The sequence below is a fragment of the Cyrtonyx montezumae genome, unplaced genomic scaffold, assembly GCF_038088225.1.
Source record: "Cyrtonyx montezumae isolate F1298 unplaced genomic scaffold, pur_monq_1.0 scaffold_3, whole genome shotgun sequence".
Taxonomy (NCBI): Eukaryota; Metazoa; Chordata; class Aves; order Galliformes; family Odontophoridae; genus Cyrtonyx; species Cyrtonyx montezumae.
The window spans coordinates 50,740,303-50,757,495 of NW_027072034.1; the positions used below are offsets into that span (position 1 = coordinate 50,740,303).

A 17,193-nucleotide genomic window follows, 5' to 3' on the forward strand; every position below is an offset into this window, starting at 1 on the left:
AGAGGTATCAAGAGAATTCTGCAAAGGAGCTTGCTTTAGAACATCTGTTGCGTTGGATGGAACAACAATTCTTACATCACTTCCCATTCAGTGCACAGTTGACCAAATATTTAACTAGCTAAAAATTGCTGGCACATCACAATTTAATGAATCAATAACCAGAGTGAAGGTGTACCTTAAGCACTTGCACTTACAGAAAGTAATAGAAGTCATCACAAGAAGGATATCAGTCCTAAGGATATACTGCACGTCTCTTAGCTTATGCCTACACAGGTGGACGTAACTAAAAACGAATGAGCTTGTCAGTGATCTGAGAAGGCTAGATATAAATCTATAAATCAGGGGTATTGGTGAAATTACATAGCTGCACTAACATAGTATTGTCCCTAAAGCAAGTATATCCCGCTTTTCAGCTGTGTCTGTTAGCTTATGACCCTAACTAGAATGTCATTACTTTTGCTATCTGACACAGAAGCTTAAGACAGTTTAGATCTAGTCAACTCAGAGTCTATTTGCTTCTGGCCATGTTTGTCTTCATGCATATCTGCATAGTTCTAAATCTCATATATTCATGACTAAGCTGTAACATTTCTAAGACTTTTCACTGAAGTTCTTTGTTTAAGTCTATACAGCAGAAAAGGCCACCACAACGATTTTTGTAAGAAAGTAATGCATTTTTGGCACTGAGCAAAAATGAGCAAAAAAACTTACTTTACAGTAACATATGCTAAGTTATGCTAATTGGCAGGCTTAGGGGGTGGGTGACTTCACATTCAGATTTTCTTTCAGCTGCAACACTTCACAGACAGAATAAACTCCAGCTATTTCAGATGAGATAATCAGACCTACTCAATAAAAGGAACTCTGAATTATTTGTTTTCCCCATCATTCTACTTGACAAATACCTTAAATACCATTTCATGAATTGTCTGCATTAATCTCTAAAATCATCAGTATAACAGTGATTTAATAAACATACCTTCCCTTCCAAAAGCTGAAGTATTATTTTAATTCTGGCTCAAATTAGCTATTTAAGAATTAAACTTAGATTTTACATGTAGCTATTCCATTTAGAAAATAGCCTTATATACAACAGCTCACAAAACTGGTATCTTAATAGGTATATACAAGGAAAAAAACACTTTTAAGCTTACACTGTAAGTTAAATATTTGTAGTTATAATCTAGACAACAAAAATATTCCTATATATTTTGAGTTTCCCTAAATCACAAATATAACGGCAACAGGATCAACACCATGAAAAGGTGTTACAAAGAAAGAAGAAAATGAAATGCTCACCCATAAGCAAGAATCTGGGCTCACAGAAAAACTCCACAAAGGAGAGAGCTCCAACAATATATCCTTCCTCAGTGGCAGTCAGTCCTTAAAAAGGAGGTCTACGAGGGGTGGAACTCCACCTCTCCCATTCACACAGATGAACTGCCTTCACCTGTGCTCCCAGGGCTGAACAGGTCTTTTCTCCAGGTGCTCAATCAATGGTTCAGACCATGTCTCAGCAATTACCATACACCAAATATTGGTACAAATAATGTACCAATAGACATCATGACTAGACAACCCATAATATATGCATTTATACATTATATTATGTCTGCTTCTTATACAGTATTTTATACCTGTTTACAAACAAACAAGGAACCAGTGAAACCTACTAATATGTTACCTTAATGGCATGATATTGTGGGGGCAAAAAAGTGGTACATCTGTTGCACCGTGATTGATGCGATTCTATGTCAGCTGCCAAGCACTTCTGTAAAGTGTGGCATGGAAATAAATTAACTAATACTGTCTGAAATAATCAAGTATTATAAACTGCTTCCATTTTTTCTCTTTTGAAATCTACATAAACCATTTGAATCACTGCGAAAGCAAGCAAAAAATCCTACTTTACATACACTTAAGGTGTGGTGGCTATCTTCAGATTTACATTTGAAAGAAAAATCTCTCACTGAGGATGAAATAAGTTGTCGTGGTTTTACCTCTCATCTTGAATCCAGAATCAAGGGTAAGCCTAACCACAAGACTTACAACCTCAAGAGAAATACAACAAGCATACACTTTTAGATAAGGCGGCATCCACTGTTCCTGTATTTCTCTCAATATGCCTCTACCTTCAATAAGTTGCACTCATCTCTGTACTGAAAAAAGTTAGTTAGCACTCATACTTGTTAGTCACCATGTCAGAGGTAAGAAAGGAACAAAGAAATACTAACTGGGCTTGGTGGATAAGATCTATAGCGTTTTTTTTTTTTTTTTTTTTTTTTTTTTGTTTGTTTGTTTGTTTACATGTAAATAGACACTCAGATGGGGATTAAGGTCTAACTGTAGTTTCATAGTTGCATTTTACTGAGAAATCCATGGAAAATTGGCACAGGATGAATGAGAGTTGATCCTTTGAAACTAAGAGCTTGAGGCCATGCAAGGTATCTTCAGACATCTAGATATTTCTAGAAAGCTATATTCAAAAGCAAGCAGATTTTCTCAATATTTTATACCTACATTCCCTTACATTCATCAGTTGCTTGTAGATATTATTCTAAGATTTTATATCGTATGATAAAAAAGTTATATAGTGAATAGGTCCTCTGCTGTTAATTCAGATTCCTAGTATTCTACCCATATATTTTCAACTAAAACAACACAAAAGTTAGATCTGATTCAGATACCATAGATGAACAAGTTACTGAGGTTTACTGGTGATTGATTCTGTATGTATACATAACACATGCAGGTTACTTACATTGGAAAAATAGTGATGTTCTCTGTGCATGTTTTTTTCTATCTTGACCCAAGCATCAGATTATCACTCTACAGCTTTTATCAGTAATTGTAACAAGTTTCATTGTGTTAGAAATCTGACTACAAAATAGTTATTACTCTGCCAATTAATAGAATCTTATGCATAATACATGTTTTTTTAATTAGGTTTTATCAAGTTTTTATAAATATCAACAATTGGTAAGGCAACCCACAAATAGTTGCTAATAGCACTGTTGTCAAAAAAAAAAAGAAAGAAAAAATGAAGGAAATCTCTTAGTCTTAATAGCATTATAAGACTGTTAACTAGTTTATTACAGTTCCCTTTTTGGACTATGAGAGCTGTTAGCTGGCTGACTATTTTATAAAATCAACCTGTTTTGGCACTATTATTACATATTTGGGATCTTCTCCTGGTCAGAGGGGGAAGCTTGCTTCTGCTTGAGCAGAGGGTTTGTAGCAGATGACCTCCAGAGGTCCCTTCCAGGATCCAACATACTGTGATCAATATCCCAAAGCTACTAACACTACCTCACAGAATGTATTTGTGAGATAACAGAAATTGACATTTGACTCTTTTCGTCTTTTCAGAATTAGAAATTCTTTGTAAAGATGTCTGGTATCACCTTTCCTACACTCTTCTCTCAGAACATTTAATTTCTGTTAGATTTCAGATTAATCAGATGAGCATATGTCTAGGCTCTAATGTATGCCTTGGAAAATATTTCTTAAGTAAGATATGAAAACGACAAAAAATATTTTTCTGCACACTAATAAGAGAGATTCTTCAGGACAATAAGGAGAAACAGTCTAAAAACATCTAAGGTCTCTAGTATCTACAAAATTATTTTGCTTTTAAATTAAAAACTTTCAATAATCTTTCCCTTTACTTTTTCCTTTCCCTTGTGTTCTGATATTCTATAATTCTAAATCTATAGCTTTAGAATAATTTAAAATTATTATATTGGTTGCCTGTTCCTTAAAAATGTCTGGAACATGATTTATCTGATGACTGCTGGAAAGAAATACTTTTAAAGACCATGTGCTGGTGTTCACAGAAGCAAGACTGAGTTCTCAGGATGTTTACTCCACAGTGTCCCACAAGAGAAATAATGACAAATCTAGGCTGTTTTCAAAACATTAGGCTGTTGAAAACTAGTGTTCTGATGAACTTGTACTTCTAAATATTTCCCAGTAAGTTATTACAGAAAGTACAGTGTGAATGCTTATTCAGTTACAGGTAATGTACAATGGCACACTCAGTGAATGTGAAACAACAAGGTTTTCAAAGACTAGAACTGGATTTATAACGCTACTTGACTAATTATACTCACAACGAATTTCTGTAAAATTGGAGTATGCTCTGCTGTAAAACAAACTGAAAATATGGTTTGATTTGTTGTTATAAGAAGCATACTATAAAGTTAAGTACAAAATATATAGATGTAAATTGGGACTTCTATTGTGAGAAATCTATTTTACACAAAAGGAAGAGAATTTCAAGAATACACTATAAATATTTCAGTGCTATCTACAATTACTTATTACTAAACAAACTACTGAAAAGAAGAGTAATATCCAAAGACAAAGGCATATTTATCTGTATGAAAATTGTGTGTATTTTGTGGAGAAGGTAAATAAAACTAATGCTAAGAACATTAGCAATCACTTACTCCATCTCTATCTCTCTGCCAAATAAACAATCTGTGGTTTAATATAAATTTCTAAGGCTTTACTAATGTGCAAGATAGAAATGTACAAATCTTTCTTTCTACTCCACTAGATCTCAAAATACACTCCATTGAGACGTGTCCACTTTTCCATTACCACTATTCAAATTTTACCAAAAAGAAAACAGCTGTATAGTAATCTTTTTTCCACTGTCTGAGCTATTTGGCATCATTATCGAACAAAATATTTAGATGTTAGCTTTTAAAAAAAGAAAGTATTTTTTTTTTCCTGAAATGATGAAGCAGTGCTAACAGAATAGTATAAATCTAACTTAATATCTCCCTGTGGGTCTGATGGCAGGAAGTTCTGGGTGGCCAACACCAGCACCTATTGCTATAAACTTTGGAAATGAGCATAATCCTTATTGTGTTTCATTAAGAGCACACATTTTAGCTCCAGTGATGCATTTTAAAGCAACAGTAACTTTATTCATAAAATAAGAACTTAAAATAGGTATTCAACATGAGTGTTTCTATTGATTTCTATGAGATCTAGAGAAGTTCTCTGTCAGTAACTGAGAGGGTAAGGAGAGGTGTTCTATGTTACAGCTAGTGTAGTGCTAACTGACTTTGTAATTATTTAAGTAACTTCCATTTTATTACAGCCCTTTGATTTCCTAAATCCAATATTCATAAACAGACAAATAGTGGTGGAAATTTTTTCGTGAGCTCTTTCAAACATGGAATGTATACTTTCACTTACATACACTCCCTTGAAAGCAAGAGAGTGCTTCAATAAAACTTTAAAACTGTCCTAAAAAATCATCATCAATGCATCTCAAAAACAGAGCTTCATCCATGTCTCAGTGGAAGACTTACATGGATAGTTCAATCCCTTACAGACATAAAATGCTAGAAGCAAAATGCTGAAGGCAGTATTGTCTTCCTTCATCTCCTCCCAAGCATTCATGTGCAGTCCAAATTTACCTCACAAAACTGCAGAAGCTACAGGGACCATCTCAGAGTTCAAACAAAACCAAGTGAAAAGTGACACAGTATACTGACACTACAAACAAAAGATTTAAAAGAAAAAGAAAGATGTGTGATTCTGGGCAGCAGCCAAGCTTATCATCACCTTGAGATGGTGCCAATCGTCCTAAAAGAGGATGACACCCCCAGGCAAACTCAGGCTGGAAAGAAAATGGCACTTTATACTTCTCTAGTGCCTTTATCCAATGACTTCAAAATACCTGACAAACACTAATTCACTTCATCTCAGAGTATTTTCTGCTGCTGGCTAAATAGTACTGTAGTCTAAATAAAGGACAACCGTTAGTGTTGGCAGACCAAGCTTTCAGCCAACAGCACTTCAGCAGAAGAAAATGCATATGGGAAGATATTAAGATTTCTCAGAGGTAGGTTTCTGAGGTACTGAGACCAATATTAAGAATTTGGTCAAAGCCACCACTGAATCATGTTTTGGCCATGATTGTCTCTGTTCTTTTTAAACTTTACTCTCTCTATCCAGCAACCTAATCAAAGCTGCTGAACAGCTGACAGCTGAAAGATCACGCCTCTACAGATTTGCAGTGACAGCCGTTGACCAATATTTGTGTATCTTTCTGTTTAAAAATGTTACCAAGGTTTTGACTGTAGGACAAGATCTGCACAATCTTAGTCCACAGAATGTATTTCTCTTTCTTCTGGTTGCTGCTTACCGGTTTGGATTCATATTCCTTCCTACTATACAGTGAAATAATTATCAAGACTGTAATTAATGTTGATATTCTACTAAATTTCAAGACACTCTCTTCTGGAGTAGTAGCATATCAAATGAATTTCTCAATAGCAAGTTTTCTGAAGGTGTCTGAAGTGACGACCTTGTGAAATTCCCACATATACAAACATTTTACGTATCAGATTAATAGTTTACATTCTCAGAAGTGTCAAGGAATTTTCTGTGGTAATTCAAAAATATTTGAAACAATGATTTTCTTATTTAAGCTAAAAACTTATTTGTTAAATATTAAATGACATACTAAGTGAGATAAAGTAGTAAGTGCCACATGTTTTATTTATTATCCTTTTAATATTCTACCAAAATTTTTTCTAATATTCTTCCTATATTTCTCCTCATCATCTTGCTTTGCTGTATAATGGCTAATATACAAGGAGTCATAAAGGTGACCCTGGATTTAGAGCTGCTAACAATATTAACCGTGCTCCTTGGGCTTACAGTTAGATAGGGTCCTAGAATTCATAAATTCTCTACAATTACAAGGGATTTTACTCAGTTACATCTGTCACTGGTTAAGATTTCTTTATCAGTAGTGCTGGTTACATGTATAGAAGAATAACTGTCTAATACTATCTCAGGTAAAGAGACAATATTTTTAGTGGCACAAACATGGATGCAATACCGTCCCAGGTTTTGGACCAAAGCAAATGACAGTTGGTCAAAATATTTTCAGATTTACAAAAATACTTAAATTGTAGTTTCCTATAAATTTTCTGTGCTTAGTTAGAAGTATGGTATGCAACTTTAAAAGGTACATCCACAAAAGGAAGAGTATCACCAAAAATAGACCAATAGATGTCATCATAAAAAACAATTTTTAAAATTTACTTACGCCTGTCGGTCCCTGTACATCTTGTTAACTTTCTCCCATTGGGAATTAAGCTGTGTCAGCTTGTCTTGTATATTTGCTGTTTCCCTTGGTGTAGCACTTTGCAAAGCTGGTGTCTTCTTGCTGTGAATAATATCTATATGACCCTGGAGTATCCCCAGACGATCTTTAATGTTCTGTAATATAAAGATTTTTAAAAGAAAAACAGAATATCAGCTGTAAAAAAACACTGTTCATAAGCAAAAAATAAAAATAAAAATCCATAAATTAAACAATAGCAGAGACAGTGAGAACTTTTTTAAAATACAACCAGGTAATAATGACTGAACACCCATCCTTTCTTTGAAGACATGATTAACTACAGATGAGAAAGGTGATGGCTGCAGGGGAAGCAAAGCTCTGTTGATTCACTCCTTAATTCCCCTATGCCAAAGTTACATTAGGTTTTAACCTATTTTCTTCTTAAGAAAGTAGAACAAAGTCCCATCTTACAGGTTCATGTTTGAGAATCTTCTTTAATTATTTGAAGTTTAGGCTCCTCTTTTATACTTCAGCACACATTACATAGATACCAAAGTTATAGAATGAGAAAAATAGCTAATTGGATATCACTTTTTGTCTTTTTTTTTTTTTGGATATTCACAACTCAACATTTGCCTTTCTTCACTTAGTCCTTTATGCCTGGCAATCCTCAGTTCATGCTTTAGAGAAATACAAAATATTTAACAGCAATTCTACCTAACTGCATGACGCAGTCTGTCAAAAAAAAAAAAAAAAAAGAAAGAAAACAAACAAACAAAAAAAACACTGTAGTTCCTTTGGGTCTTGAAATCTTTAAAATGTGCGAAGGAATTTAAGTCTTTGCACTTAGTCCATAGGTACTAATTATGCAACTACTAATCCATTCCGTTCTATGATTGAATTATGCAGATTTTCTTGTTTTCTCTATAAAGCAATATGTAAATATACTGTGTATCTCTATTTTGTGAAGGAGGCAGGATTGAGCTTCTTACGTTAAATCCTTCAGAATCATTTGAATAACTGAATTTGTTGGAAAACCCAATGCTTAGCAAAAATATTGTCATAAACCACATGCTGACTTCACCAGAAAAGCTTTAAATGCAACAAAAGTAATTAGCAGATACTTTCTCCTTGTAAATCCATCTTTACAAGCCAATGAAACCCTTTGACTGAGTATTTCACAATACATTTCAGTCTACCACCCAAATAGGCACAGTTCAATACTGCTCTGATTTTTTTCCAGAAAGAAGACAAATGTATTTTGGATCAACTGAAAACACAAGATGCATAAGCTCACCTGTCAGGCTCACATTACAAGAAATATTTCTCTAGTTTTATATTATTGTTATTTATAAGTACTGATTTGGGAGGAAAAAAACGCCTTTAATACAACTAACTAGCTCAGCTTTTTTATTTCTACAATACTACAACACTCATAACATACAACATATAAAGCATTAATAGGAAACTTAAGCAACACAACTGCTTCTGAAATGTACATTCATCCCTCAAACTTTAAAATCTTCATTTCTAGATAATTTGACTTCTTCAACATCCTTTTGCTCACCTATTCTGTAGGACAAGCAACCCATTTATACATTAACAAAGTACAAAAACAATGAAATAAGGGTTTGATCCTTCAAACTCTCACTGATTGGAATAATCTGAACTATACAAGCTGAAGTCTAGAGCACATTATTGCCACTGAAACATGGACAATGATGTAACAGGTTGATTTATTTCTATCTTTAAATGCTCTAAAAGATAAAACACTTATAAGAACCTTTTGAATTACTGTTTACATAGGTTGATAGTGGTAGGAAAAGGGGGAATGTTTTTTAACTAAGACAGTGGAGATTCAGGTTTGGATATGTTAGAAGAAAGTTTTTCACATGATGACACACTGGAACAGGCTGCCCAGAGAGGTTGTGGATGCCCCATCCCTGGAAGCATTCAAGACAAGGCTGGATGGAGCTATGGGCAGCCTGCTCTAGTGGTTGGTGACCCTCCCCATGGCAGGGGGTTGAAACTAGATCTACAAAGTCCTTTTCAATCCAGTCCATTCTATGAATGTAATACTATGATGGTATTTTAATTGCATTTCCTATTATTTAAATGTAATTTAAATTGTTGACACAGGAATGAAGTCATTTCATTTCACACACTCTATTTTTTCATGTACGTTTAGGACATCGCTTATGTGTAAATCTAGTTATCTAAAAATGTAAAGTGATAAGTATATGAAGCTATATCTCTACATATTTTATATATGTTTTCAAATATGAATATTTATAAAATATTGTTTTAAGTAAACATTTGGAAATAAAGAAGTTTAAGATTCCACATATTGAAGATGTGGTGAAGTTGGAGAATGTCACTATTTACATGTCCTGACCTTTCACCACCCTCTACTCCACAACTCAGAAGGAGGAAATCTTTGTAACCTGCAAGGTGCTGATCATTATTATTATGAAAACAATGATTTGGTGGAGAAGATCTTAACATTGGGCATTGATTTCATTGTGATGGTAAAAAGTATATTCATTTTTGTGCTGTTTATGTGCCAAATTTCATGGCTGTAGGAAATTATACTTACTAGCAGTATATTAAGTGATACTTTTTGGTTAAACTTGTAAAGCAATGCTGTGTTGGCTGTTTTTTGTTTGTTTGTTTGTTTCCCAACAATCCATATTCCCTAAAATGGAATAAATCCATTTATTTAAAACTATACAAATGAAACAGCATTTATGCACTTTAGAATTGATGTGTTAAATCCCAAAATGTTCAGAACAAGCAGCCTATAGAGAAGCATGTAATTTCCGATTTGTTAGGCTGATTTCTTCTTTTGTTTGGAGCAGAAGTGTTACAGACAAATAAAGATAATACATCTGACCTTCTATAAAATAAACCCACAACTGAATGGCATAAGACTGAAGAAAAGAAATGAGATAATATATATTTGTGCCTGTACAAACCTAAGTATTTCACATATACACACTATCATGTTCAGGAGAATAGGCCCAAACAGTTATAAGAAAAAAAAAAAGTCTTCAGAGACTTTGTAACATGGTTAACAGATATGCACAAAGCTTTAATTTTTAAGAAGACAAGATTATGTAAAAAAGCATTAGCAACTGAAGTGAGAGTAGCCTTTGGGGAATGATTCATTTCACTGCACTCAAAAACAGAATTATGAGTGCCAAGGACTTGAAATCTAGCTCATTTTCACAACTCAGAATTTGCCTTTGTCTGACAGGTAAAGACAAAGCTTTAAAGTCATACAAGTTGTAGATTTCTTATAATTCATCATATTTTTGTACTAACACCAAAACCATTAACATAACAGTTGTTAGTAGTCAAGAATAACTAGAAAAATTACAGGAGTTACTTCCAATTTTAAAATCTGTATATACTACAATTTACAATATTTGATATGGATATTATTACTTGAATAAAGTATACTGAAAGGAGATTATGGAGGTTTTCTGGTGTAAATACTCTGTAGACACCAAATAAGCCACTTTAGAAATCTGTGCAAAAAAAGTGCTGTCAGTAGATGAAAGGTAATAACTCCAGAAAAAGGCAAAAGAATAGAAAACTATTTATAAATATCAGAATATCTATATTTAAGAAAGTAGATGTAAGTAAATGTAAGGAAACAACTGGCTGGAAATACACAAGAGAATTAACAAGAAGAACTATTAGATTAGAATGATTATGCAAGGAGTTACATATATAAGAAGCCTCATTCTCAAATCACCAGATGGCTTTCCATATTAAAGCTATTATATAATTGAAAAAATATTATAGCTAAATGTGTAATCATTTTACAATGTTGCTGCTAAAATTAAGAAGGTTTAACAAAAAAGCAACAACAACAAAAAAAAAAACATCAGCCTGATTAATACATGCTTTACTGAAAATTTGCAGCATTAGCTTTGTAGAGTAAGTAGCCTCAGAAAATAAGTTTGGATTTTACAGTCTATTAAATTTTTTTTGATGACTAGGCATGACTACACTGAGACTACAACGGCAATTTTTAGCATGAAAGTCTACTAAACAATTTCTCACATACAGCTATAAATGCAAATAATAATGACCGAAATTCGTAATAGGCAGTTTCATGTTATCACCATGTTAGACACTTTTGCTATGTACTCATAAGCAGAAACATGTTTTAACTTTGACTCTCAAGTTGATAAATTTATTTCAGAATGCTTATATCATACTAAATAAACTGTAGTTTCTACAAGACATGTAGCTAAGACGAGATAACCACCACATAGGGAACCACTTGCGCAAAAGGAGCAACATACCTTGATTCTGTAAAACAAGATTAACTTAAGTAAATGCAAAGTTTGTTTATTTAACTTTCAGAAAGTATTGTGAAAATTATAGTGCTGGAAAAGATAATTAACTACACTGTTTGAACTCCAAGGATATGAAAACATCCTTGCACCTGATCACCCAATGAAGTCCATTGTAATTACAATAAAAGCTATGTAGTGAACTCAAAGAAAAACAAGGTTCCAAAATACAGCAAGTGGGGATTGGCTCAAATACAACAGACACAAGCACAGAAATAAAGGAAGGAATTGGCATGAGGTCTGGGATGCATCCTGACTCCACGCCTTCCAGTCACTCAGGTGCACTGCACACACCTGAGCTCCCCTGGGTCAGCCCTGCCTTTCCTATCAGGTGCTTTATTACTAGTCATGACTTAGCATTTCCTCTACAGCTGTGTTGTGAAAACAATAAATCTTGCATCCAAATTGAAATGAAACTAATCACCATTAGCAGAAGGCAAAAATATCATACTGTTTCTACTTTTAACAACATCTGTCCTATTGAGAGCATCTCATTAAATCCAACTTAATTCTTCAATCTGTGAATTATGATTTTCCATATGATCAGGCGGAGCTCCATCTCTGACAGAACTGTAATATTCAAAGTGTTTTTTAAATAGTGCAAATACAGTGGTGAACAAGTATGTATGTATGTATTATGACATACGTAACAGCTTTTTATAGGGTAATAGAAATATTGCAATCCCTTACTTTACGAGATATAAAGACCTCGTTTCTCTGTTTCTGCCACTTAAACTTTCAACAGAGAGAATGTTCCTAGAAGCTGGTCACTGTGAACTTACTAAATGTGCCAAAAATAATAATAATAAAAAAATAATTAAAAAATCATTACAATTTACTAAATATTAGAAGTAATATGATTTTGGCTGCACATGTTGATATTTTGTTATTTTACATCCCTTTGATATAAAAAGTGTTAGAATTGTATTTGCAATTAATAAAAGCTTTTTTTTTTCATTTGTATTCGATATTTATCATGTTGGATCACAGGATTAACTAGATTGATTACAAGCAATCAGATTTAAGTGTTAATATACATATTTACTTTGGAGAAAAATCTTCAAAGTGGTTAATTCTGAAAGATTCCTATACATGAACTTATTTTTCCTTATAAGCACTAATTAAAATGGATCATTTATGAATGGGAGAGAAAGAAACCTTACAAACTCAGTTTTAAAACACAGAGCTATTCATGACAGCTTCGTAATTTGATTCATGCAAATTTGCCAGGGATAAAAATCAACCACAATTTAATTTCAAACCTTTCCCAACCAGCTGCTGAACAATTTATGCACTACTTTTCTATTTTTACTGCAGGATAATGACAATGATGAATGCTTTTACTTGGAAATAAATATTCATTAAGCAGACTCAGATCAAAACTATACCCTTCCAAAAGCCCACAAATGTGTAAGATCCTTTTACCTCTTTTGAGAGATTTATTTGGAAGATGGAAATGTGCCCACAAATGCATCTCGTAACAATTTAATAGCTCAGTTAAATTAAACCTATGGCAATACTTCTAACCTCAGTGATCAATATTATTAAAGTTGGTGTCAACTCTAATAGCAGCAAACATATGTGGGTGAAGAACAGATTAGTTGTGGATATAAATAAGATAAAGATGGTCCAAATGTCAATAGGAAGTCAACTGCTAGTAAACTACTTGATATAGGTCACTGTATTTCCAGCCCATCTAGTAATGAATGTAATGAGTGTACAGACATGGTCCAAGTAGTTCATTAGCTATGGTTTACATGTTCTATTTTATTTATTTTTTTCTTGTACATAAGAGTCATTCTGTCAAGAGTGATTGTTTAAAATGATGAATGACAATAATATTGCATGATCTGGAAATTAACTTAGTATTGTCAAAACTCTGAAGCCCTTTAACCTACAGATACTAAATCACAAGAGGAAAAGGAGTGATCTGATGTTTCTTGACACAGGCGTATTGTCAGTCACTCTATTACTCCAATACTTTACTCTTGTGCATCCCTGGACAAACTGTACTGCTAGGAAACATAAAATGTTAAATTTTAAGAGCTAATAAGCATATATACATCTTTATATATATACACACATATATACACACAAACACACCCAGATGCCTAATGTGTATATATGAAGATATCTATACAAGAGTTATAAATGAGCTCCTACTGGAGGCACTTCAGATCTCCCTGCCAGAGCCCCTATTTTGATTCTCCCACAAAGCTTATTTCATCTGAATGACCGTGCACAAATTCTAGTTTCTTTGGTGTAATTCCTTACGGTTAAAAGCTTTACTTCCCCAAAATGGTCACAGAAATATTGGAAATGTGGTCTTCATGCTGGATGGCAATATAAAATTGTTGTAATTATATAAAGCAGTTAAGTGTGATTTTTTACAAGGCTTTACTCACAAACATTCTGCAGAGGCAAATAACTCATTCACCTACTTAACCTAACAACTTTAATCTCATTTTTATTAAATCGTTCTGTATTGAAAAAATCCTCAAATTTCAAGGAATTTCACTATTATAAGCAATTAAGAAACTGGACCATAATATTTAAAGCTACATTAACAATTCTGAAGTAGACTTTTCTAAGTACATTAGCTACGTATTGGACAGCATTTTCTAGATAGTTAAACTGCAACAGTTACATAGAATATATCTCCAATCAGACTGGGAGCTTACATAGTCCAATACGCAATGGAACAACTACTATAAAGCTGTCCAAGATCATGTGTGGGCAGGCGTAAAGTACTAACTAATTCCTTCAAAATAAAAACATGCAAAGCAAACGTTAACCATGATTTTGCAGTTTTAAATACAGAACTGCCTCTCTCCATCCTTTCTCCCGCTGTTCCACTCAGGGATCCACTGTTCTGATATCTTAAGTAATAAGCTTTTGCTATTATTACAAATCCAGGTGATAAAAACAAATGAACCTATCAGCTCTTACATTTCATTGCAATGTGTCTTCATATGTAACCATCCATATATGCTCAAACAACAGAGAGGCTGAGAACTTATAAAAAGATGCGTGAGAGTGAGCACAGGCTGCCAATAAACAGCAGCCCCAAAATCATATAAGCATAGTATTACAAAGAAAACTTTCCATCTTACCTTGAGACATTCTTCTTGTTTCAAGAGATCCTCACAGTCCTTAGCCTGCAGAACAGGAGAGTTAAGGCGTTCTTCTACTTCAGACAAGGCTTGCAGAAGCTGAAGGATCTCTGCCAGGTATGTAGAAGGCACGTAAGTGGTTTCCACAGTCATACTTTCAGTCATCACAAAAGTTGTATCTTCATGAACTGTTTGCTAGTATAGATATATAACAGAATGTTTCCTTTAGTTTCTCACCTCTACACAAACATATAATTTATTGCAATTTCAAGTTCTCGACCTAGAACCAATTAAAAATAATTTACAAGGCCAAAAGCAGGAAGTATTTGATTTCTTTTACACAGATCACTCACGTTACACTAATTTGTCTGAAATTACAGGCACTAAAATTGAACTATACAAACTTTTCTTCTCTTGCTCGTTTTCTGATGAAATGGAGATAGGGAATACAAATGTACTTTGAGATTATGGTATTCTTCAGATTTTAGTGCTAACAATTTCATCTTAAACTATTTTATCTCTAAGAATCTGTCCTTCTTTACAGAAATTCCGTGCACACAAAGCCCAAAATACTGACATTTCAAGACATAAAATAAAATAATACCTTGCCTTATAGATACAATTCCTTAAATTACATGCAACATAAAGCAACTAGGTCAACTCAGTATTTACAGTAACATACTAAATCCTCTTTCTTCAACATCAAAAGTATAATTTGGAATTTCATTATTTGAATGGTCTTTCATGGGTAAAATTCAGAAAGGGAGTCCCATCAATACATCTCTTTTCTCTAAAGAGTTGTACTGCTGGTAATTTGGACAAATATGAACTAAAAACGCTCTTCCGAAAGCACACACATACACCAAGTGTAAGGATAGCCCAGAGCATTTTGCTTTGAAGAAAGCAGTGTTGATCCAAAGCTTTTGAAAAGATACTGATATAGTAGGTGACAAAATAGCAACACTTACAAATATAAATAGTCTGTATTTCTGATTTGATGTTTTTGTAGACCACAAGGAAAAAAAAAAAAGTGTGCCTGGAGCTTCATTCAACTAAACTCCAAATAGATGTTCACCTGCATGTCAGTTAGAAATATACACAGAAACTCTTATTGATAAACATAAAATACTATTTGTTTATTTTATCACAGTACATAGGATTCCTACTATGGGACCCCAGATCCACTGAGCTTGGTCCTTGTCTTCTCAAAAATGCAAACTTTGCTTATTGAAGATCTCGAAGAAATGTTACAAGCAATTGTTGGCAAACAACCAAAAATCACATTACTTAGATGCTTCAGTCCTAATATGGATAATCATGGACTTTGGAGCAACGTCTGTGAAAGACAATACATCCATGGTACTGGAGGGAACAGTGTCATTAGTAAAGGAAAACAAAATCAAACATTATTTCCCACACACTACCTCAGCAACACGTCTCATTTTAATGGATCTATTTTCCAAATCCATCTTTTCCTGATTTCTCCCCTCTGTTACTAGTCTTAGCCATTTGGTTCTTCAATTTTCCTTAAAAAGTATCAAAATATGCATACACACATTCAAGACGATGTATGCATATTACAAATAAAATCCATGATGTTTTCTCAAGATCTGTATTATTCTGCTGCATTTTCTATGAAAATTTAATTGCACTGCTTATACTTTTCTAACAAAATGAATTTCTTAGGACATCTGCTAACACTGAAAACGCTAACTGCCATAATATCACTACTATAATTTTTATTATGTAAAATAGATTGCTAAAAAAAGGGACCTTCTCCCTCCATATGTTTCATGAATCAAACTCTGCAAAAATAACAGTTTAGCCCAGTTAACCCAAAGAAAAAAGCTGTCTATGTTGATTAGATAATGGAAGATTCTCAATAAGCCACTGAGCCGTGCAGCAACATATTTCTGTTCCTCAAGACTGTGCTGAGACACTTCTACGTACAATGAAGAACTAGATCTTTGTGAAAAAAACAATTTAACAGCTTTTCCTTTTTTTACGGAGAAGATATATTATTGATATTCAAGTAACATGTGCAAGGTTATACTCACTAAGGTTACAGGAACATGTAAAATGACACAAAAAAGATAACAAAATTCTGACACTAAATTTATCTACTTTTCTAACCTGAATTTAGTCTAATAACTATGTATACATAGAGTATACACATAACAACTCGTAGATGAAATGTGTCTTCTTGCTCTAAAATATTCCTGAAATCAGACAAAAAACAAATATAAATTTGATGTGTGATCACTTTACAGATTATTGTGCCTAATTATTAATAGTAATGCAAAAATATCCATCCATTTGCTACAAATGAGTGATAGAATACTTTTCAAGGCAAAATTTACTAAAATTTGAAGACAGAGCTAACCTTGGTGTAATCTATATGCTTTACTTGTCCCTCAAAGTATGTATAATATTTAACTCCCCTCCATGCTTGTGATCTGCAAACAATCACAACTTCATAATTCCCTTTATAGAAAACATAGCATTGTTGTTTTTCACAGCTAGACAATTACTGCTATAGTTCTACAGCAAGCATGACTTGGGAGATTTCTAGTTCAATTGAGCCATTGATGTTCACTTTGCAAGTTAAACTGTAAGT

General features: G+C 33.4%; 1 protein-coding gene across 11 annotated transcripts in view; it reads right to left on the minus strand.

The window, feature by feature from the left end:
- DMD (dystrophin) overlaps positions 1 to 17,193 on the minus strand; it is a 961,436-nt gene that overhangs the window by 544,443 nt on the left and 399,800 nt on the right. For all 11 annotated transcript variants that reach the window (XM_065741536.1, XM_065741534.1, XM_065741531.1 and 8 more), the window contains 2 exons: positions 14,577 to 14,771; positions 7,079 to 7,251 (listed from right to left, as the gene is read on the minus strand). In XM_065741536.1, the coding sequence (XP_065597608.1) occupies positions 7,079 to 7,251; positions 14,577 to 14,771 (368 nt within the window). The remainder of the gene's footprint in view (positions 1 to 7,078; positions 7,252 to 14,576; positions 14,772 to 17,193) is intronic.